This window comes from Dipodomys spectabilis, unplaced genomic scaffold (genome assembly GCF_019054845.1).
Source record: "Dipodomys spectabilis isolate Male_0828 unplaced genomic scaffold, ASM1905484v1 ptg000657l, whole genome shotgun sequence".
Taxonomy (NCBI): Eukaryota; Metazoa; Chordata; class Mammalia; order Rodentia; family Heteromyidae; genus Dipodomys; species Dipodomys spectabilis.
In genome coordinates, this window is record NW_024871334.1 from 101,958 (window position 1) to 126,373 (window position 24,416).

Consider the following 24,416-nt stretch of genomic DNA (forward strand, 5'->3'; position numbering starts at 1 on the left):
GTGTGCGTGTGTGTGTGTGCGTGTGTGTGAGTGTGTGTGTGTGTGAGAGGGAGAGACCTCATGTATCCAAGTCCACACTGTGTATGCACAACTGTACCCAGTACAATATATAAATGAGTGAGACCTCATATATATACATCCACACTGTGTGTGCACACCTGTACACAGTACAGTATATATGTGTGAGACCTCTTGTGTGCACGTCCACACTGTATGCACCCAGCAGGAACTCAAGTCATGGAAAATGGTTCAGTCTCTCAGGATTCAGGTCTCCTAGTTGATGTTTGGATTTTGTTGGTAACTATGGTTACCCTGTCTTTCCCATCATCCCTCTGGGAGTATCTGCCCTTTTCCAGGCTCATGTTGTATTTACAACACACGTAACTTGTGCTCAACAACACCCTGTGATTCAAACGATAGCAAAACCTTGGAATCTGAATGTAAAATTAGCCCTGGGGGCATTAGCGCTTTGCTGCAGGTGCTATGGATAAATCATTTGGAAGGTACAATGGGAAAGGAGTATAGGCCGAGATGGGAAGCTATGGGGTGCGTGCATTGGCTGCCCAACATTCATGACCTGGAAATTAACGCTTGCAGGGAAGCAGCCTGACTCATGGATGGTGAGTGTCCTCCTGTCCCCTTGAGGAAGGGAGCTGATCTTTCCTTCCTGTCCTGCAAGGGAAGGACGCAGGTGTCTCTTCTGCCACACGAGGACACGGCATGTATCCAACCTAGGAACCAGAAAAACAGACCAAAGCAGACAGCAAAGTGCTTGACCTTGAGCACCTTGACACCCAGACTATAATAAACAAATCCTCACCCTGTATAGGTTTCCCCATCGGGGATATGTTTATACCACCAAGAATGGACTAAGACACCACTGAGCTGAACTTGGTGGCTATGCAGGGGAAAACATCCAGCAAACTATGGATTGAGGCCAGCCTGCACAAGAAGTTGATGAGACCGTATTTCCTAATAATCCAGGCATGGGGCCCACACCTGTAAACTCAAATATAATGGGCATCCTAGGAAGATAACAGCATGAGGCCAGCCCTGGACAAAGTCATTTCACCCTATGTGAGAAACAGCATGGAGTCAAAGGAGCTGAAGACATGGTAGAGAGCGTGCTGAGCAAACACAAGGCTGAGATTTCAAACCCAAATACCAAAAAAAAAAGTAGATGAAAAGTGAACATAAAACGACAACCCTAAAATGATACCCTTAGCATATTTTCAGTAGGAAGCACACAGCCTTCCTTAACCCACAACCACTGCTGGTGGGAGGAGGGGTAGAAGGGAAGCCAAGAACTTGCTTCCGGATGAATGCCCCATTTCCTGACTCTGCTACTGGTGAAGCAGATTTCCCTGTGCTGCGGTGCTTATGAAATGTTATAAACAAGTCCTCTATGTGGTAAGCTGATCAAGTTTGCAGCAAATGAAATAAGTGCATTTCCATAGTTTAAAAGTGACAAAATGGTCAGATGGGTTGGTTGCCCCTGCTCGGTAGGGAGACTGGCAGGAATGACAGGAGCCAGTCCCAGAGACACAGTGTCAGCCCAGAGATAAACACAGTCATTCACAGCAATCCATTCAGCTGCACAGAAAGCACAGATAGGAGAACAGTGCCCATACCACCAGGAAAAATGCATGGCCATATCCCAAAATCACTAAAGCAAAATACAGCAAAAGTGGCTGGACACACAGCTCAAGGGGCAGTGCACCTCTCTAGCAATCAAGAGACTCTTCAATTACAAATTCATACCACCAAACAATGTGACACATGCACACATCATGACACCTAATGTGATTGATGACTGACTGTGCTGTGTAAAATGCAGTAAGATGAGATCTCCTAAAGCATTCCCTCTGCTGTGGGATGAGGTCTGTGTTCTCTTCCATGTGATCATTGTCACTGCTGACTTCCTGATTCTCCTGTCTTCTCTGCACTGCCTTTGCTCAGATTCCACCCCAGAGCTGGCTATATACCAAGAGGACATGCAAATGGGGCTTCCCTCTGCTCATGAAAAGCTGCAGTTCTGCAGGTCAGGCCTGACTTCCAGGGGTTCCATCCTGAGATCAGCACTGGGCACTGACCTCCACTATGGAGGGGGCTCTGACCTGGGTTTTCCTTGTGGCCATTTTACAAGGTAATTTGCAGAGAAGAAGGGACACTGGGTGTGTGAGTGGAGCTGAGTAGGAAGAACCGTGGATGTGTGTGACAATTGCTGACCTGAATTCTCTGTATTTGAAGGTGTGCAGTGTGAGGTGCAGCTGGTGGAGTCTGGGGGAGGCTTGGTGCAGCCTGGGGAGCCCCTGAGACTCTCCTGTGCAGTGTCCGGATTTACCTTCAGTGGTTATTGGATGAACTGGCTCCGCCAGGCCAGGGAAGGGGCTTCAGTGGGTTTCATCCATTTATGGTAGTAGTAACATACAGTACACAGACTCTGTGAAAGGCCGCTTCACCATCTCCAAAGACAACAGCAAGAACAAACTTTACCTGCAGATGAACAGCCTGAGAGTGGAGCACATGGCCGTCTATTACTGTGCTACAGACACACAGTGCAGGAAATCCAAACACAAACCTCCCTGCAGGGTGCTCAGCACCAGCAGGGGGCGCTCAGCACACACTGAGGTCATGCTCATTGAGCACCAGCAGGGGGCGCTCGGCACACACAGAGGTCATGGCAATCACAGGAACAGCTGTGGAGCACTCAGGCCCTGACTCCTCTGTGTACCTGGCCTCTCCACAGGACGCAGTGTGCCCCACAGAGCTGTCTACTATATTCTTACTGTTCTCCAACCCCTCAGCACACAGCTTTTTCCATCTTCCATTGTCGTGGTTCTGTTGTGGTTGATGATGCATCCTTGAGAGGACCAGACACAGCACCATGCACGGTCGGTGGACACAGCTGAGATCACTGGGGTCAAATCTGAGGAAGGTCAAGAACCCTGCTCAGTCCTTTCCTCTCAGACTCGGGAGAGACAAAGTGGACTCCCTGGCTAGGTCAGTCTTTATCCTTAGGTCGGAGTGCACGGGATGTTGTGCAGAGCCAGGGCCTCCATGTCACTGATGGATTTCAAGGCCCACCATTCTGCTCACACAGCCCAGGCATCCAGCCCGGCTTTGATCCCGTTGTCCCCTTTCCTCTTGCTGGTGACATGTGAGAGGCCATCGGTCAGGACCGGGGGCTGCTCTGTGACCCACAGAGCCGAGTCGTGGGCACCGCTGAGCTGTGGCTACCTGCAGAGGCCCAGTGACCCCCACCAGCTCCTCTGCCTCCGTCCCTTTGTACACATGCTGTAGATGACGAGGTTGGATGGGATTCTCAGCCACAGTTCTGGGTCTGGTCGCTGCTTGATCCTGGGCCCATCACTGATGAGTCTGTGGGAGCAGAGGACCCTTCGAAGCTCAGGACAGATTCCGTGGTGGCAACATTCTTTCTAAGGCCACAATCCATATGGTGCAAGGCAAAGACGGAGACAAAACCAACATTCAGTGTGGATGTCGTGTCTGATAATCCCACACAGGTACATACAGAGGGGAGGAAATGGTTGGTGACATTACAGAAAGACCAGAGAAGCCTCTCAGGAAACTGTGAAATTACTTGGGAGAGCCTAGAAAGATCAGGCTCTTCAGTTTTCACCTCAGCCTGGGGCAGAGGAAGGTGAGTTCCTCCTCTGCACACACAGCAGGTCAGAACCGCTCACTGAATGCATGAGAGGGGAGAACCAGCACTCCCTTAATCCATGTCCACCAGTGACACACAGGGAAGGGAGAGAAGTGAACTTGGTGCTGCCAGAGTCTGACGTTAAAATGTAGACTACACGCTCATTCCTGTGACTGCACTCATACGCCATATGACAGCAACAGCGTAAAATAAAGATGTAAAGGCACAAAGAGATTGCTGGGAAACACCGCTTCAGCAACATGAAATAATGTCAAAAGAGTAAAGCTTCATTATAAGGATAGTAGTGATAATGTCTGTAAAATGATTTACTATCCATGTTGTATCATGGAAACAAAGGTCTCAAGGAAACAACAAAAGACAAATCTAGAACCCAGTGAAATACTGATAAGAAGACCTGCATTGCGAGTTCTTTAAAAAGATAAATAATCCAGGTGCTGGTGGCTCTCCTCTTTAATCCTAGCTACTCAGAAGGGTGAGATCTGAGGATCGTGGTTCAAAGCAAGCTCAGGCAGGAAAGTCTGTGAGACTCTGATCTCCAAGAAAGCATTAGAAAATCGGAAGTGCAACTGTGGCTCAAGCAGTAGAACTCCTGCCTTGAGCTGAGGAGCTCAGGGACAGCGCCCAAGCCCAGAGTTTAAGCCCCAGGACTGACAACAAAAAGAGAAATATTAAAGTACAAGATAATATGCTAATATCAATGAAATGCAAATCAATCCCAAAGTGAAATATCACCTCACCTAAGTCAGTATGACTGTTATCACAAACATGGAAGAATATAAATGCTGGTCTTCTGGTAGAGTGTGGGGAAGTTTTCTTCTGCTGAGAATGCAAACTTCAAAGTTTTATGTTGTTTTGTGGGTATTTTTTACACATTAATTTGAGGAAGGGCCCGAGATTAAATAAAGGTCCAACAAGAGAAGAACAGATAAAGGAAATGGGATAGGTGTGGACAATGGAATAGTACTCACACAGAAAGGAAGAAAGACTGTCATTTGTGATAGACCTAAAGGAAGTTAGCTTAAAGGAAATAAACCAACCATAGAAACACCAGTGTCACATTATGTCTAGAAGAAATAGACTGCACAGAACAGAAAAGGAAGTGTTGGTTACTAGAGAATGAGGAAGGATGGAGGGAAGACAGGATATATGGAAGTTGGAAGTTGGGTACAAAATTGCATGAAATAAGGAATCAAATGATTGATAAAACAATGTGAAGAAGACCCAAATATTTTATCAAGTTATCAAATCAATGTTTTCCTATGAGCAGTGCATGTTACATGTAGTCACTCACTGAAGTTATGACAATATACAATATATGTGAAATTGTCACAAATGTACAATACGTATGACTGACAAAAACAAACAACAAAGATTGACAGTGACAAATGATATACCAGAGCCCACTATCAAGCATCTGCCTGAATCCAGGCCAACTTGGTTGATGGTCAGAATGAAGAAAAGTGCGGCAAAGCCACACCTGATCTCAGCTCAGGAAGGAGGCTCTGCAGAGCTCACAGAAAAGCATCATTCTCCTGGAACACACCAGGAATTGTAGGCCCTCCTTGGCTGTGCAGGCCCAGACCAGGCATGCAGCTCTTAACACGTGAGACGCTGCCAGTGTGGAAAAAATTCACCATTGTTTTACACTCTTGCATGTGCACAAGGAGGTCACAGGCTTGTTGCATATTGTGTTTTGTGTGTGATCAGCAATGCTGACAGAACGATCACCAGGCACAATGGCAGAGTGAGAGGACATGTGTGTCCCTCTGCACCCCAGACAGCTGTCAGTGTTCTCACACTCTGCCTCAGGCTCCCAAGGACCTGCAGGTACAGTGTGACCCACAGCACATGGTCAGTGCGTCATGATGTCTCCAAGGTGACCATTGTCACCAAACTCCTCCAGCACAGTCACCCCTGCTCTGGGAGCCCAATCTCTAGACTTCCCCCCAGAGCTGCTTTATAGCAGAGGACATGCAAATAGGACATCCCTCTGCCCATGAAAACCAGCCCATCCCTGACCTGAGCTCTGTGAGCTGATTCCACCAGTGACTGAGCACAGACAACCACCATGGAGCTGGGGCTGCGCTGGGTTCTCCTTGTTACTCTGTTGAAAGGTGACTAATGGGGAGCAAGGGATACTGAGTGTGCAAATGGACATGAATGGGAGGAACAGTGGATGTGTGTGACTATTGCTGACCAGGATTCTCTGTGTTTGCAGGTGTGCAGTGTGAGGTGCAGCTGGTGGAGTCTGGGGGAGGCTTGGTGCAGCCTGGGGGGTCCCTGAGACTCTCCTGTGTGGCCTCTGAATTCACCTTCAGTCACTATGGCATGAGCTGGGTCCGCCAGGCTCCAGGGAAGCGGCTGGAGTGGATTTCATCCATCTATGGTGATAATAGTTACATAAAGTATGCAGACTCCGTGAAGGGCCGCTTCACCATCTCCACAGACAACAGCAAGAACACAGTTTACCTGCAGATGAACAGCCTGAGAGTGGAGGACACGGCCATCTATTACTGTGCAAGAGACACAGTGCAGGAAATCCAGTGTGGGCCAGACACAAACCTCCCTGCAGAGAGCTCAGCAACAGCAGGGGGCGCTGGGCACACACTGAGGTCATGCTCAGTCAGCACCAGCAGGGGGCGCTCTGAACACACTGAGGTCATGGCAGTCACAGGAGTAGCTGGGGAATTCAGGCCCTGACTCCTCTGTGTGCCTGGCCTCTCCACAGGACACAGCGTCCCCCACAGAGCTGACTAGGGTGTTAAGGGCTCCAAGGCTGGGTGACACATTGCTCTCCAATTCCACTGGTTTCTCTCCATCTGCAGAGATCCTGAGCAGAGTCCATCTGGCCTTCCCCATGCTGTCCTTCCTCTTCCTAGAGGAAGAGCAGACATTAGCTGCACACTTTTTTTTTTTTTTGTCATGGTGTTTGAACTCTGGGCCTGGGCGCTGTCCCTCAGCTCTTCAACTCAAGGAGAGCACTCCCTACCGCTTAAACCACAGCACCACTTCTGGTTCTCTGGTGGTTTATGGGAGATAAAAGTCTCAGGGACTTTCCTGCCCAGGCTCCTGAGTACCTGAATTTGCAGGCATGAACCAGTGACACTGGGCTCATACTCACTTGTTTACACTCAACCTCTGCGAGACCCTGGAAATACTTCCTGTGAGTCACAGATATCTTCCTGACGCTTGGAATGCCGGGTGGGCCTTTGTTTCCTTGCTGGCTGTTCCTGCATGTAGGACATCGGGATGTGGTCAGGATGTTGTTAGGACGCTGCATCCAAACTCAGAACACACCGTGTCTCCCCATTCCCGGCCCTGAGGTGCTCTGTCCTCAGATGGCCTGTCCCAGCAGCTGCAGGAGTTCCACAGCATGGCCTGGCCAACCAGCATGGTCTCTGTCCCCTACCTGCACCATGGAGGTGGCAGTGCTGTCATTACTGATGGAACCGGATCCCACAGCCCCAGGGAAGCTGCTGGGAAGGACAGGAGACATCTTCAACTGCAGCTGTCTCTCAGGAGTCAAGTCACAGTGTCTGAGGACACAACCAAGAACCAGATGTCCATGAGCTGAGCGCGGTGACCACGAGGGTCCCAGCCATAGATTATTGTGGAAGAGACACTGGGAGAGACGTCAGTGTGAGCCCTGACTCAGACTGTCCACCAGACCCTGAGCCTGAGCTGCAGAGGTGCTCAGGGCCAGCAGCCCTGGATCTCACCCCAGAAGCTGGGTGGTAGCTGGGTGTCAGGTCCTGTGACGCTCCCTCCTCCCATTCCCAGGGTCCCTCTGGACACCTCCCCAGCACCCCACAGTCCCTCTGGACATGCCTGCCTTCCTTTGTTTCCCCTTCCTCATGTGCTCACTGGCGCAGTGTGGGAGGGAAGGACTTCCTCTGTGTGTGGATGAGATGGGATCAGCCATCAGCTTCCTGTGGAGCACTGCCACTTCCTGTGTCCTTCTTCCCTGATGCCCACACCTGTCTCAGGTGAGAAGCCTCCCTTCTTCTTCCCCTCAGCCCCCGTGCTGTCCACTCCGTGGACACTCCTGCTTCACAGTGCACGGCAGCTGCTGATGGTCATTTCCACTCTGTCTACACCCTCAGGATGGAGGGGGATGGAGGACCACCTGAGCTCTCAGTCCTCAGCAGGGGGCAGAGGCAAGGGCAGAGAGGAAAGCCCTCCCACCCAGGGGTTTCCAGGGGTCTAATGGAGGCCCGACTGTCTCTCAGGGGGTGTTCCAACATGGCTGACAATGCAGACTCAATTGCACTAAAAATCCCTCGAACAAGAGTATCCTCAGCTAGGGAATGAAATGTGTTTACCTACAAGACCAATAAATGTAAGTGAAACAAAGAGACAGTGTGATGTCCCAAGACTACAGGCTTAAATGAGGAAGTGAGCCGAGTGCAGCCGTCTCCAGTCATGGGGACCATCCACAGAGGCCGAGGAGCCTTCATCCTGCCCTCTGCAGCCACCACAGCTGCCTGGCTCACAGCACTGGCGACCTCAGCCTCTCTTTACACTGAGAGCTTCTCACAGCAGATCTGTCTCCACCTGCAAGTCCCTGGGGTGGCAGCGAGGTCCCCAGCCGTGTGTCCCACGGAGGAGCTGCCAGTCCCTCTGTGAGCACACCTGATGGTACCTGCTGATGGCTCAGCTCTCTTCCCCAGCTGCAGAGCTGCACACAGGTCAGAGCTCAGTGCCACAGTTTCTCCACCCTGACTGCTTCTCTGCCATGTCCTGGGTCCCCAGGAACTTCCTGTCGCTTCTCCTTTCCTCTCTTCCTCAGAATCTGCTCAGCTTTGTGTCAGTGGATTCTTGTTCATGGACAAAAGTGTTGTTCAAGTTCAGCTCACCATCTTGTCCAGCACTAGGAATCACTGCAACCAATGACTTGAAAGACTGATGCAAGGAAACTGTCAAAGGGTTGATAAAACAATTTGAAGAAGACACGAGTCATTTGTCCACAATTACCAAATACCCATTTACCTATGAGCACATTGTTATGGATTGTGAATTATTGAGATCATTATTATTGAGATTAACAACACCAATGATATTGTTACAAATAAATGCATATAAACAGAATAAACAAACAATAAAGCTAGACAGTGACAACTGAGACACCAGAGCCCACTGTCAAGCGTATGCCTGAAACCTGGCCGTCTTCCTTGAAGGTCAGAATGAGGTAAAGAGGGACAAAACCACACCTGATCTCGGCTCAGGAAGGAGGCTCTGCAGAGCTCACAAATGAGCACTATTCTCCTGGAAAACACGAGGAACTGTGGGCCCTCCTTGGCTGTGCAGGTCCAGACCAGGCATGGAATTCATACCACGTGAGACGCTGCCAGTGTGTGGAAATGCACTCACCATTGTTTTACACTCTTGCGTGTGCACTAGGAGGTCACAGGCATGTTGCACTTTGTGTTTTGTGTGTGATCAGCAATGCTGACAGAACGATCACCAGGCACAATGGCAGAGTGAGAGGACATGTGTGTCCCTCTGCACCCCAGACAGCTCTCAGTGTTCTCACACTCTGCCTCAGGCTCCCAAGGAGCTGCAGGTACAGTGTGAACCACAGCACATGGTCAGTGCATCATGATGTCTCCAAGGTGACCATTGTCACCAACCTCTTCCAGCACAGTCACCTCTGCTCTGGGAGCCCAATCTCTAGACTTCCCCCCAGAGCTGCTTTATAACAGAGGACATGCAAATAGGATGTCCCTCTGCCCATGAAAACCAGCCCATCCCTGACCTGAGCTCTGTGAGCTGATTCCACCAGTGACTGAGCACAGACCAGCACCATGGAGCTGTGGCTGCGCTGGGTTCTCCTTGTTGCTCTGTTGAAAGGTGATATATGAGGAGCAAGGGATGCTGAGTGTGCAAATGGACATGAGTGGGAGGAACAGTGGATGTGTGTGACCATTGCTGACCAGGATTCTCTGTGTTTGCAGGTGTGCAGTGTGAGGTGCGTCTGGTGGAGTCTGGGGGAGGCTTGGTGCAGCCTGGGGGGTCCCTGAGACTCTCCTGTGCAGCCTCCGGATTCACCTTCAGTGATTACTACATGCACTGGGTGCGCCAGGCTCCAGGGAAGGGGCTGGAGTGGGTTGCACAAATTAATCCATATAGTGGTAGCACATGGTACACAGACTCTGTGAAGGGCCGGTTCACCATCTCCAGTGACAACAGTAAAAGCACGCTGTACCTGCAAATGAGCAGCCTGAGAACTGAGGACACGGCCCTGTATTACTGTGCAAGAGACACAGTGAGAGGAGCCCAGTGGGAGCCCAGACACAAACATGCACGCAGCCTACGCCAGCAGGGGGCGCTGAGCCCGCGTCAGCTGCAGGTGTGATGAGGAGGTGGCCCTGGGGTCTGGCCTCCACCCTCCCAGGGCTCCAGGACCCCAGCTGGTGTCTCCCCTGCGCTGCTGCTCGGACGCAGAGGCTGGGCTCCTTCCATCTGAACGCCAGGCAGGGCCTGACAGCGCAGCAAGGCCCAGGCTCCGGCTCAGGCAGAGCTGGCTCCGCACAGGCCAGGGCGGGTCTGCAGTGCTCAGGGCTACTGAGTGTGTGCTCCCCCGCAGGTTCAGGACAGAGACTTCGAGGGCTTCCTGGTGAGCACAGACTGGGGCCTGGCTGGGGGAGCGGTGACCGCACACTCTAGAGCTCGCATGGACAGGACCAGGCTTCCATCCTCCCGCCCAGGCCAAGCTCATCAAATTCAGGTCCAATGAGGTGTGTGTGTGCAGATCCTCGTCTGACATGACCCACCCATGTTCACCCTCGCCTTCATGAGTGTGCAACTCTAAACCGCTGCATGTGCACTATGGGCTCACCCCACTGTCGGGCACGTCTTCCTGGGGATCACGTGTGGCTCATCTGTCGGGAGAAGGTGGGTGGACCGTGGTGCTGGCATGCACAACCATATTGCGCAGGAGGACAATGCAAGGGTGGACAGGAAATGGCCGTGCACAGGATGCAGTGGGCAGACAGAATGACACACACCAAGTAGAAATTAGGGACAGGGCAGGAGCATGGAGCACAGGACATCTTAGGGAGAACGTGGCAGAAGAGGCTGAGGTACGTTCACATCATGGATGACTGTAGAAGTCCACCTAGGGTAGGCCAGCAAGCTTATGGGAGTCTGAATCTCTCATTAGCGTCAAGCATTCAGGATTGCTTTCTTTGACTACAGGTAATAAAATGTGAGAAGAGGATAAAGGATAATGTACTCAGAAAGAATCAACGGGTAACTAACAGAGAGTTCTATTAGGAGGTGCCACAGTATTGCAGTGGCCAGAGGAACAAATCTTAAGATTTGCTGTGGACAGAGAGAGGCTGGGGCTGCTGACCAGGAAAACAGAAAGGAGAACCAGGGACATTTCAGAGGCAGCCACCCCCAACCTAGAACCACAGTGCAGCTCCTTCTGTGTTCTGCTGAGATTGTGACATAAGACACTTACACATTTTAAATGTCACCCTCAGGGACTGAAATGACTGTGGGACATCAGGGTCTCTGGTCCTGAAGGAGGCTCTGTCCTGTTCAACCCCAGGCCCAGGGCCTGCACCCCTCCCACCAGGCCCCATTCTGAACGTTCACCTCCTCTCTGTGCTGACGTGCTGGGGACCAAGGCCTGACTTTCCACTTGGACCTCCAAGTTATGGAACCCAGAAACACAACCCTCCTGACACTTTTGACTCAAGTTGAAGTAAGGAGCCACTCTTGTCAGTATTATTATGAAATGGTCCCACGTGAATGCCTCTGTGCACACATGTTCACACAACTGGACACACATCAATAACTAGTTAGTTGTCCCATTCACATCCATGTGCACATACATCAATAACTGGCCTGGTCTTTAATGAAGACACAGGGAAATCAAGGCTTTCTATGCAGAATATAGAGCCCATGGAATAGCCAATTGATAATTTAGATTTTATATCAGGATCAATTAAATGAAACTTGAAACTCATCAACTTTCTGCTCAAGTGACAAATAAGTAAATGACAGGCTGTGAAGAGGAAGAAATGTTGGCAAATCACACACCCAACACCATTTGTGCATCCAGACTGTGAGAGGAACTCTCAACACTCAACTGTTGGAAAACCCATTGATGAACTGGCAAAGACGTGTACAGATATTGTGTAGTTGTCCATAGGCTAATGCATGTCAATTGCACACTTGGTGACCGTGAGGTTCATGTAGGCATTTATCCTCAGTGAGGTTGTTGACGGTAAGCAGTCGATGAGATGAGAGGAAGTGACAGACATTCAGATGATGACAGAAGAAATGCAGGCTTGTCAGCAGTGTCCCCATGAGCCTGGCTCTCTGAGTCTTCTTTCAGCAGATGGTGTGGTCTATCACGTCTCTTCTGCTCTCACTAGAGGACAGTGATGGACACAGTCGCAGCCAGACTCACTTGGCTGGAGAATGGAGCAGAGGACACTGACCTCAGCAATGAGGGAGAGGAAGGACAGATGACGTAGCAGACATGAGATCTTCTCCCCAGAGCACACGGCTGTGTGGAACCTGTGTGTACTTTCCCGTCTGTGCAGGGAGGTGACTGTAGTATTCAGATCAACGTGGGATGAATACGTGGATAACCAGCAGGTGGAAGCAATGGAGTGCCATGTGTTCTGGGAGGCCATCTTTGTAGCAATGCCCCTCAGGACTCTCACATCTGCCCAGAAAAGCTGCAGAATAGGCTAAAGTGGGAGGTGTGTGCCTAAATCGGAAGCCCAGACTTCAAAACAGTACACAGAAGGAAAGAAAGAGAGACAGACAGAGAAAGAGCGCACAGCCCACTAACCCATGACTCTTAACAGGCCTCAAATGCTGCCCTCTTCCCTCCACCTGTGGCACTGCTCAGGGGTTCAGAACTGACCTAACAGAATTGCTCCATTCATTCACTTCTGACTCAGTAATTCTTGGTATCACAGCCTCCTTTTTTCTTTGTCCAGCCAACAAATGTACTTGGGGACCCAAATCATAAAACACAGGGGTCAGCCATACCCTGGGAGCTCAGCCGATGGTACCTTGGAAACGTGGTGAACTCCTCAGTCTCCCCTGAGCAGGGCCTCTTGCTGTCCTCCAGGGGACCTGGAAGTGGACACGAGGAGTCTGGCTTGGACTGGACAGACAACAGGCCATGTGCATGTAGACTGCCCTTGCTGGGCCCCGTCTGTCCTGGGGTTTCCTCCATCATGATGGCTCTGGAGTCCTGTGGATGTCCTGTCTGGGATGGAGGCCAGATCCCTGTGGCTCTGTCATGAGCACTGTCACCGTGCACATGCATCGTGGGGCTGGGCCCAGGTGATCTCACAGCAATCTGACTGAGCTCCCTGCATCCCGGATGCCCCCACCTGCTCAAACAGGTCCTTGTTTATTTCTCCATTACATCCTGATCAGAGAAGAGCAAGCTTCACTTCCTGAACAAGAACGTGTGTGTGAACTCTACAGGCTTTAGGAAGAAGACTTCTGAGTTCTGAGGTTTTCCCTTAAAAGATTTTGTGGATAGGAGTTCCGGGAAGATGGTGGAGGAGAAGCTGGAATCTGAACAAGCTCTTGCATAGAAAACAGTTTCAGAGTTCCAGTGAACAGTCCCAAGCCAGAGAATCACACCAAGTGTGCCATCACAGGACAGAGAGTTAGTCAAGAGAGGGGAAGCCAAGCAGACACATCTGAGCGTCTGCCAGCAGCTGCTGCTGCGGCGGCAGGGTCGCAGCGGCGACCGCAGCCGCGGCCATACCTGAGCGCTCACACAGAGAGTCCGGGACGAAGGAGCCAGACGCAGCGGGCGAGTGGATTCTACTCAACACCAGCAAGAACCGACAAGGAGCGGACAACTTCATCCTGCACTTTGCAGACCAGAGACGACCCAGGATACAAGACTCGGCGTGAGTAGAAGCCCCACTTCCTCACTCCTTCCCAGGGAGCAGAGGAGGGAAGGCCACCCCTCCCCCCACCCAGCACCGGTGATCTCCATCTTGGATACCGACAAAGCTCGGAGGAGCGGCTAGCTCCAGCTCAGGCCTTGGAATAAAACGAGTCATTTAGCAGGTCACAAGAACTTAACGGCGAAGTGACCTCACAGACTCAGTTCCATCCAGGGAAAAGTCACCCAGCTCAGGCGCCAGCCATTGGAGTGGCTCTCCTCACCGGGTAACCAGAGCCAGAGGCTGCCCCTCCCTCTAGCAGCCACCACAACCAATTGAAAAACAGAAACCCTGAGAATGGCTCCAGGCTGGGTGCTGTGAGTTTTTTTCACAAAATAGCCCCAGGGAAAAGCTACTGTTTGTTGAAAGGCCTCAACTCTACCCAGAACCTAGCCTCATCACTGCATCCCCCTCTTTTGTGATTCTCAAAGCAGATCACCCTCCCAGTAAACTAACCTGGGAGGGGGAATCTCAAAATCTTGGGTAAAGCAGAGCATTTTTCTGCCTGTTCCAACAAACTGACTTAAGAAACCAATCAAGCCACAGGACCTCAAGCTGACCAGAGACTCCAACCACACTCTGGTTACAGACAAAAGGGAGATACAGGACTCTTCCCACCCCTCCCCCCCCCAAAAAAAAAATCAAAGACCTTTTTTTTTTTCTTCTTCTTCTTCTTTTCTTTTTTTCTTTTTTTTTGTTTTGTTTTTTTTTTCATTTTTTGTTACCTTATATATATATATAAAATTTTTTTGCTTTTCTAAAACTTTTATTAATCTTTAATTTTTGCCTCTTCTGAAAAAATAATTGTTTTCCATTAACTTTTTTTTTTCTTTCTCCTCTTATAATTTTTATTTTAGGAATACGTGAATGTGTGTTTTCCTTTCTTTTCTTGTCTTCTTTCTCTTTTCCTTTCATTCTTAATTATCTTTTTGTTTTTTTGTCTAGCTCTACTGAACTTCTGATCTTTTCTTCTCACTTTCCTATCCTTTCCATCTTTTCCTCTTTGTTCTTCTTTATGTGACTTAACTCTTGTCCTGCACATCCTCAGATAAACCCGTAGTTAACCAGTAGACCCTACCCCCCATTGTGTACACACTTAATCCACAAACTTATTACTCAATTCAAAACCTCTGAGACTTAAATTCATTAATAGCAGTACTACCTCTTTATACCTATATAATATTTTAAGCATTTTTTAAAGTTTTTCACATCTCCTCTATGTCCCTCCCTTTCTCTCAACATATTCATATTCCTCTATAAATAGATGGTCTTTTAATCTCTAAAATAACATTAATTTTTACGTTTCTATTTTTTTTTCTGGTCTCTTTTCATTCCCCTTTCCCTTTCTTCTTTTTCTCTCTCTCTCTACTTGCATCCTACCCAACCTATTTCCTGCACTGTGATTAGGACAGAGTTAACTCTCCCTGTGCCTCCCCACACCAATCTATTCCTATTTTTTACCCACATCTCTCCCTAACCCTAATAATTTCTGGTTTTCCAAATTCTTCTCTGCGGTTCGAAGTCCTTTAACATATAGTTGTTTGATGTCGAATAGATGTATCTGTTGAACTAGATTGTATCTGTAGACTATTGACTGTACAAATGCAAACTTTGGTTGATGGTTGCCTTAAGATAGTGTTCTAGCACAAAACTGGTGCTATCTTCCTCTCAAATGGGCAGAGTAAGCCGGAAAAACACAAGAAAAATGGCAAATTCGGGTATCTCAATTCCCAATCTTGATAATCAGGGGTTAGAACAGATAATGAATAATCCAGAGGAGAGTTCCCAAACAGCTCTACAAACACTGCTGGCAAACATGATAAATGAAAAGTTTGACAATGTACAAAGGACTCTGTATGAGCGTGACAGGGAGAGAGAGGAGGCATCCCAGAAGTTTATACAGGAATATCATAAGCGTGAGGAAGCTACTCAAAAACTGATACAGGATTTGCGTGAACAACTTGAGAATACTCAAAGAGAAAGGGAGGAATGGCGTGAGCAGGCTGAGAACACTCAAAGAGATCTGCAGGAATCCCACGAACGGGAGGAAGCTAATCAAAGAGTAATACAGGAATTGAGAGACCAGGTAGAGAACACACAAAGATCACTAAAGGCATTCATGGAATCCATTAACAAAGAGCTGAAGGAAGTCAGGGAGACCACAAAGGGAATGCTGAATGGAACCCAACAGAAGGAATGGGAGCCCAAAGAAACAATAACCAATCAACTAAGTGATTTGAGGACAAACACTGAACACCAAATTAAGGAAGTAAAGAAATTCATACAAGACCTAAAACAGAGCTTCAACAAAGAACTTGAAGCCATCAAAGCTGACCAACTAGAAGGAAAAGAGATAAAAAACAAAGTAGAGAGTCTTGACAGCAGGTTAGACCATGCAGAAGATCGAATCTCAGGGATTGAAGACAGCCTAGATATTATAGAGAAAGAACATACAACCATCCAAGACAAGTCCAAGAAATATGATAGATCTATCCAACACCTGGAAGACACCATCAGAAGGCCTAATCTAAGGATAATGGGTGTAGAGGAGCACCTGGAAACAGAAGTTAATGGTCTAGGAAATTTGTTTAACAAGATCCTAGCAGAGAACTTCCCAAACATACAAAAAGATAGGCCTATTCAGATACAAGAAGCTTTTAGAACCCCAAATAGACCAGACCAGAATAGGACATCCCACCGCCACATTATAATCCACACAGGATCAACTCAGAACAAGGAAAAGATCCTTAAAGCTGTCAGAGAGAAAAGGGTAATCACTTATAAAGGGAAACCAATTAGAATCACCTCAGATTTCTCAGCAGAGACAATCAAAGCAAGAAGAGCCTGGAACGATGTATGCCATGCCCTAAAAACAAACAACTATCAACCAAGAATACTGTACCCAGCTAAACTCTCCTTCATAACCGAAGGCCAAATAAAAACCTTCCATAGCAAAGAAAAATTGAAACAATACATCTCCACCAAACCAGCCCTACAAAAGATTCTTAAAGATGTCCTACACATAGAAAACCAACAAGACCGCAATAAAGGCCAAGAAACTGCACCCAAACTGAGAATCCAAGAACCATAGGAAGAACCCAGTTTTCACAGCCCCCAAGAAGGTAGATAACATGGCAGGAACTCCCAAATACCTCTCAGTCCTATCTCTTAATGTTAACGGACTGAACTCTCCAATTAAGCGACATAGACTGTCTAGTTGGATTAAAAAACAAGACCCTTCTATCTGCTGCCTGCAGGAGTCACATCTTGCCCGTAAAAACAAACACATTTTCAACGTTAAAGGCTGGAACAAAATCTACCAAGCAAACGGACCGCATAAACAGGCGGGAGTTGCAATCCTAATATCAGATAAAATAGACTTCAAATTAAAATTCGTAAAAAGAGATAAAGAAGGTCACTACATACTAATTAAAGGATCTCTCCTTCAGGAGGATATTACAATTCTAAATATCTATTCACCAAACAATGGAGCACCCAAATTTATCAAAGAAACACTACTTTCCCTCAAATCCCATATAGATCCAAAGACATTAATTGTTGGGGATTTTAACACACCACTCTCCCCACTAGATAGATCAACTCGGCAAAAACTCAACAGAGAAACCACAGATCTAAACAGCTGCATAGATCAACTAGACTTAACAGACATTTACCGAACATTTCACCCAGCAGCATCAGAATACACGTTTTTCTCAGCAGCACATGGAACGTTTTCTAAAATAGACCACATTTTAGGCCACAAAGCAAACTTGTCTAAATTCAGAAACATTGAAGTTATACCTTGCATTCTCTCTGACCACAAGGGAATAAAATTAGAACTCAACACCAAAAGCCACCAAAGAAAGTCCGGTATCACATGGAGGCTGAACAACACACTGCTGAACCATGAGTGGGTCATGGAAGAGATTAGAAAGGAAATTCAAATGTTCATGCTATTCAACAAAAATGAACACACAAAATACCAGCTCCTCTGGGACACAGCAAAGGCAGTACTCAGAGGCAAGTTTATAGCTCTGAGCTCCTACATCAACAAATTGGAGAGATCTGAAACTAGCAATTTAATGACGCATCTAAACCTCCTTGAAAAAGAGCAGCAAGATAACCCCCAATCCAGTAGACGGAAAGAAATAATCAAAATTAAATCAGAATTAAATGAATTAGAATCCAAAAAAACTATAGAAAGAATCAACAAAACAAAGAGTTGGTTCTTTGAAAAACTTAACAAAATTGACAGACCCTTAGCAAATCTTATCAGAAAAAGAAGAGAACACACCCAAATTAATAAACTCAGAGATGAGAATGGAAACATCACCACGGAAACAACCAAGATTCAGAACATTATAAGAGAATACTTCTCAAAACTGTATGCTAATAAGTTTGAGAACTTGACAGAAATGGACCTCTTCCTAGCAAATATTGACATGCCAAAACTAAACCAAGATGAGTTAAACTATCTTAACAGGCCCATATCAAGCATTGAAATAGAAACAGCAATAAGAGACCTCCCAGCTAAGAAAAGTCCAGGACCAGATGGTTTTACAGCGGAATTTTACAAGGCCTTCAAAGCAGAGCTCACACCAATTCTCCTCCAACTCTTCAATGAAATTGAAAGAGAAAGCTCACTACCGAACACATTCTATGAAGCCATCATAACCCTCATCCCAAAACCAGGCAGGGACTCATCAAAGAAAGAGAACTATAAACCCATTTCTTTGATGAACATTGATGCAAAACTTCTCAACAAAATTTTGGCCAACCGACTTCAACAATTCATCCAAAAAATCATACACCACGATCAAACAGGATTCATTTCAGGGATGCAAAGCTGGTTCAATATACGCAAATCAATTAATATTATTCATCACATCAACCGGAGCAAGAATAAGAACCACATGGTTATCTCAATAGACGCAGAAAAAGCATTCGACAAGATCCAACACCCCTTTATGATGAAGGTTTTGGAAAAATTAGGAATCCATGGAACATTCCTCAATACAATAAAGGCTGTATATGACAAACCTACAGCCAGCATTATACTCAATGGTGAAAAACTAAAGCCATTTCCTCTTAACTCAGGAACAAGACAAGGATGCCCACTCTCTCCACTTCTCTTCAATCTAGTATTAGAATGCCTAGCTACAGCAATAAGACAAGATGCAGACATAAAGGGGATCCAAATAGGGAAAGAAGAAATAAAACTCTCCCTCTTTGCAGATGACATGATCTTGTATTTAAAGAATCCCATAGACTCCACTCCCAAATTACTCAAGCTGATTCAAAACTTTGACAAAGTAGCAGGTTATAAAATTAACCCCCAAAAATCCATGGCTTTTCTGTATGCCAACAATGAGAAAAGTGTGGCTGAAATTAGGAAAGCAACTCCATTTGTAATAGCCCCACAAAAAATAAAATACCTAGGAATTAACTTAACTAAAGAAGTGAAGGACCTCTATGATGAAAACTTTAAAATCTTGAAAAAGGAAATCAACACAGAACTTAAAAAATGGCAAAACCTCCCATGCTCCTGGATTGGAAAGATTAACATTGTGAAAAAGGCAATACTTCCCAAGGCTATCTACAAATTCAACGCAATACCTATCCAAATTCCACCCTCATTCTTCAAGGAAATAGAAGAGGCAATCCAAAAATTCATATGGAACAATAAAAGACCCCGAATAGCAAAAACGCTCCTCAACAGAAAGAACACTGCTGGAGGAATATCAGTACCAAATTTCAAACTCTACTATAAAGCCATAGTAATCAAAACAGCTTGGTATTGGCATAAGAACAGACCTCAGGACCAATGGAATAGAATTGAAAACCCAGAAATTAACCTACAGACCTATAGCCAGCTAATCTTCGATAAGGGAGCTAAAACAATAGAATGGAAGACAGACAGCCTCTTCAGTAAATGGTGCTGGCAAAACTGGTTAACTACATGTAGAAAACTAAAGCTAGATCCTTCTATATCACCCTGCACCAGAATCAACTCCAAATGGATCAAAGACCTTGAACTCAAAGCAGACACTCTGAAAACATTACAGGATGGAATAGGAGAAACCCTGGGTCTCCTCGGCTCAGGCCGAAATTTTCTGAATAGAGACCCGGAAACACAACAAATCAAAGAAAGGTTGGACAAATGGGATTGTATAAGGTTGCAGAGCTTCTGCAGGGCAAATGACATAGCTAGCAAGATCAATAGAAAGCCCACGGATTGGGAGAAGATCTTTACTAGCCATACAACGGACAAGGGTCTCATATCTAAAATATACTTGGAACTCAAAAAATTAAACCACCCAACAACAAATCCTCAAAGAAACAACTGCCCAATAAGTAAGTGGGCAAAAGACTTAAAGAGAAGCTTCTCTGAAGAAGAAAGAAGGATGGCCAATAGACACATGAAGAAATGTTCAACATCCCTAGCCATAAAAGAAATGCAAATCAAAACAACATTGAGATATCACCTCACTCCAGTTAGAACAGCAAAAATCAAGAACTCTAACAACAACAGATGCTGGAGGGGATGTGGACAGAAAGGAACCTTACTTCATTGTTGGTGGGAATGTAAACTTGTTCAACCACTTTGGAAAGCAGTATGGAGGTTCCTCAAAAGACTCCATATAGAGCTCCCAATGACCCAGCAATCCCACTTTTGGGCATTTACCCAAATGACCACAAACAAGGCCACACTAAAGCTACCAGCACAACTATGTTTATTGCAGCATTATTTACCATAGCTAAGATATGGAACCAACCCAGATGCCCCTCAGTAGATGAATGGATCAAGAAGATGTGGTATATATACACAATGGAATTCTATGCCTCCATCAGAAAGAATGACATTGCCCCATTTGTTAGGAAATGGAAAGGCTTGGAAAAAATTATATTAAGTGAAGCAAGCCAGGCCCAAAGAAACATAGGTCCCATGGTTTCCCTTATTTGCAATATCTAGTATAGGTATGAGTCAAGCGGAAAAAGTCAGAGAATGTGATGTTAGGAAAACGAACCCTCAAATATGTATTTTAATGTTTTTGTTTCTTTCATGCATGTGTTTCTAACGCATTTATAATATTATTTCTTTGTTGCTTTGTATGTCCCTCCCCCACAGTGTAACCCCCGCTTTCACTATATTTGATGTCAGTATAACATGTGGAGGAGACGGGGACAAACAAGTCGTTTAAGGATTCAGGTGGACCTGTTGCAACAATGAGAAGTACAAAATGTCATGTCAAAACCAGCTTTACAATGTCGTTGGGGGGGGGGGTATGATTGGGTGGGGGGGAGGGGGGAGGCTGGGAAGGGAGGTGAAGGGTAAACAAAGGAGGAGGCTGCAATGCTTGGTAAGAAATGTATGCATTTTCCTGCCCATGTAATTGTAACCCCTCTGTACAGTATGTTCTCAATTAAAATAAAAAAAATAAAAAGAAAAAAAAGAAAAAAAAAAGATTTTGTGGATAATGAGACAAATCATTCCTCTCACCAGGAGACATCCATTACTCTGTCCATGTGGAGACAGATGTGTCCTCATTGGAAGACAAATCTCCTGGTGAGGAGGCCCTGGTTCCCATAGCACAGGGAGGGGACTGTGGAAGACACTTCTGTATTCATCATTGTAAAGAGTGAAGACAGGATAGGAAGATTTGTACCTAACAGAAATCATCAATACTTTAGACAAAATCTACTTAGCCTACTGAACATTTAGCAATGTATGTGTGTATTTAATACTATATAGTCTCCTGTTGTTGACCTGTGTCCATTAAAATGTATACATAACTAAATTAATTAATTCCAAAGTGAATAAATGAGGAAACATACAATTAAACCTGTGTGAGCTCTACTGATGTCTAGGGGCCTACAGGTCAGCGGTGTGTAGACCTCAGGGTCCAGGCACTGGTGCCACACTGTGTTTCATGGGTAACGGGGACAGGGAAGGATCATCTCAGGGCATGTGTGAATACATCTGATATTGGTGCTCATTTTGCTTCCCTGAAAACATTTTTCAAAATTCCTTCAGAATGGCATATTTTTTCCACCTCTATTAGTACTAAATTCATGATTAAGTATATTTGGATTTAGATTTGCATATTTGGATTTAGATTTGCAGCATTTCCAAAATTATTATTGTTATTATAAATGTGATGTTCACAGGGATTACAGTTGCATAAGTTAGAGAAAGAATACATTTTTCTTTGGACAATATCAACCCTTCTCTAGCTCTCTCCCCATTTCTCCCTCCATCAGTTGTATAAGTCATCATCTACATAGTGCCTAGTGAGTACCACTGCTGCCTTTACTCAGCCTTTTTCCTTCCACTTCTGTGCAGCTCCATGATCCCAAGGGTGTAGTTACTGTGAAACCATTGTGAAATGAAGCTAATCCACATAAGGTCACCTCACATGGACTCCTCCATGTTCTGCAGAGATGATGTCTTCTAGGTTCTGAGACTTGTATCGTCCCTATTGTTGAAGAAATGACCTGGTTTCAGGCTTCTGGATTTCTGAGACTTGTCCTGAGGCTGCTGTAGGATCACTCATGGAGGACGGGCCCTGTGCTGACGAGAAGATGTGTTCTGGAGCCATTACATTACGTGTTCTGCAAACACTGTTAGATCCTGAACTTGTCATCACCTAGCTGGGCACCTGTCAATAATGCGTGTAAGTCTAGTAACTCAGGAACCTGGCATCTGAGGATTGTGTTCTAAGCTAGGCTGGGCAGGAAAGTCCATAGGACTCTGATCTCCAATTAACCACCAAAGGCAAAGAATGGAGCTGGGGCTCAGTAGTAGAGCCTGAGCCTGGAGCAGAAATGCACAGAAACTGCACCCAGGCTGTCCTGGAGTTCAAGGCCCAGGACCACCACCAGAAATAAAAAAAGTAATCATCTGTCATTTTCACTTTAGCTCAGCATGTTGACTGGTGCTTCTCCAGAGAGTCCCTGAAGGTCAAGACGCCGCCTCCAGTAAACGTGTCCTGTGACATCATTACTGGTCAGAGCATGTAGTGTCACCTTGGTGACCCCTCTCAGCACTATTGGATGACAGTCGTATTCACATATTTAGAGGAAACAGCAAGGCAAACCATTCAAAAAGAGCCAAGAACTCAAGACGAGGAAAGCGCAGTGGAGGAGGAATGGACACCATAATTGGAAGGCTCCTAAGAGCGCAGTGCGGGCAGCGGCAGCGCTCACAGAGCCCTGTGCTCCTCAGAGCTTCTCCTCCAGGGGCCGGGGTGAGGATAGGCCGCATCCAGTGCCTGATGCTGTCATTCTACCCTGTGCCAGAGGCGCGAGTGACAGACTCACCGGGTCACCACAGGGGCCAGCCTGCTGCCGACCCTCCAGGGATGTGGATTCCACACATGAACTCCGGTGGAGGGCTTCGCTCCGAGGTCTGACCTGTGTCTTCTGGCTTGCATCCTCTGCCTCCTGCTGCTGCCAGAATCATGGGCTGAGCAGTCAAATGTGGAATTCTCTGGAAAGAGTTGCTCAGCTCTGCTCCAGAGACCAAGAATTCCTGGAGACATGGAGGCAGGGTGAGGACTGTGAGGGAGCACCGTGGGCTCCTGCTGTCCCGTCTCATTCAGACGTTTCCACAGACAGAGATCAGCAGGAAGAGAAACACTGCACTTTTCACAGCAGATGGGGAGTGGGTTTATACACTGGTGCTTTGTGCCTCTTTGTTCCAGGAAGCAAGATCATCTCTCCTTACGAGGCCAATAAGGACACTCCTGCCCTGCAGAACTGGTGTCTGCTCCCTAATATCAAGAGCACACGGGTCAGCAATAAGGAGTGAATAAACGGTTAGTAAATCTCTGTACATCCGTGGCACAGGTAGAAGACTTTCCCTCTCCACCATCACAGTGTGATCCTTGAGAGACCCGGTTCTCGGGATCAGTGATGTCACTACTTGTTCACTGTTTGAGACCGATGCTACACAGCAGTGTGTGCATTTCAACACCAACCCAGTGTCACAGTGACACTGATGAGGAAATGGGGGGGTTAGAACAAGCAAGTGGAGCCAGGCCCCAGTGCTCTCCTTCTCATCCTAGCAGTTCAGGAGAGGATCACACACAGATCTGGGGATCACACTGTAGCCAGTGCAGGAAGGAAAGGCTGTGAGACTCTTACCTCCATTAACGGCCAAAAAGCCAGAAGTGGTGCTATGGCTGAAATGGGAGTGAGCCAGTGTTCCTCAGAATGCAGACATTCTCATGAGGGGTCACTTCTTCCAATCTCCCTCCCAGTTCAGTACACCTCTGAAGACCAGGACAAGCCCTGCAGTCCCAGAACACTCGGTCCACAAGGATTCTCCTGCTTCAGCATGCTTGTTCTTTCTCTTTCCCTCCACTGACACTCAGTGGATCTACTTCCTGATCAAGGTTCTGAGGTTCTGTGAATGTATGTATATGTGTGTTTGTGTATGTATATGTGTTTCTGTTTGTGTGCATAAACATACAAATGATGTGTGTGTGTCAATGTTCCTGCAGGTCTGTTTTCCTGATGTGTGTAGAGATACAGGTAGGGTTTATCTGTGTGTGTGATACAGAGAGACACTGTGCTGATTGCACATATTATATCTCTTGGTCTCTCCTCATAGCCTTCACCTCACTTCCTTCATGGCAGGTCAGGGCCCCCAGTTGAGAGCTTGTCAAGGCAGCGGTGGGATCTGTGAGAGACCCGCAATCACCTCCCCCGGGGGACAGGTGACAGGAGAATGAGGGCGGAGGTCTCTAGAGACCTGTGGTCATCCCCTCCCGGGGGACAGGGGACAG

General features: G+C 46.9%; 1 pseudogene and 1 gene segment (V, D, J or C); both read left to right on the plus strand.

Moving 5' to 3' along the window:
• The first annotated feature begins 2,100 nt into the window (after positions 1–2,100).
• LOC122101375 lies at positions 2,101–5,554 on the plus strand (annotated as a pseudogene).
• Positions 5,555–5,722: 168 nt separating this feature from the next.
• LOC122101376 lies at positions 5,723–23,437 on the plus strand. The segment is given in 5 exon segments: positions 5,723–5,802; positions 5,907–6,217; positions 16,468–16,473; positions 23,084–23,177; positions 23,331–23,437. Coding segments are annotated over 5 exon segments (564 nt in total).
• The last annotated feature ends 979 nt before the right edge of the window (positions 23,438–24,416 follow it).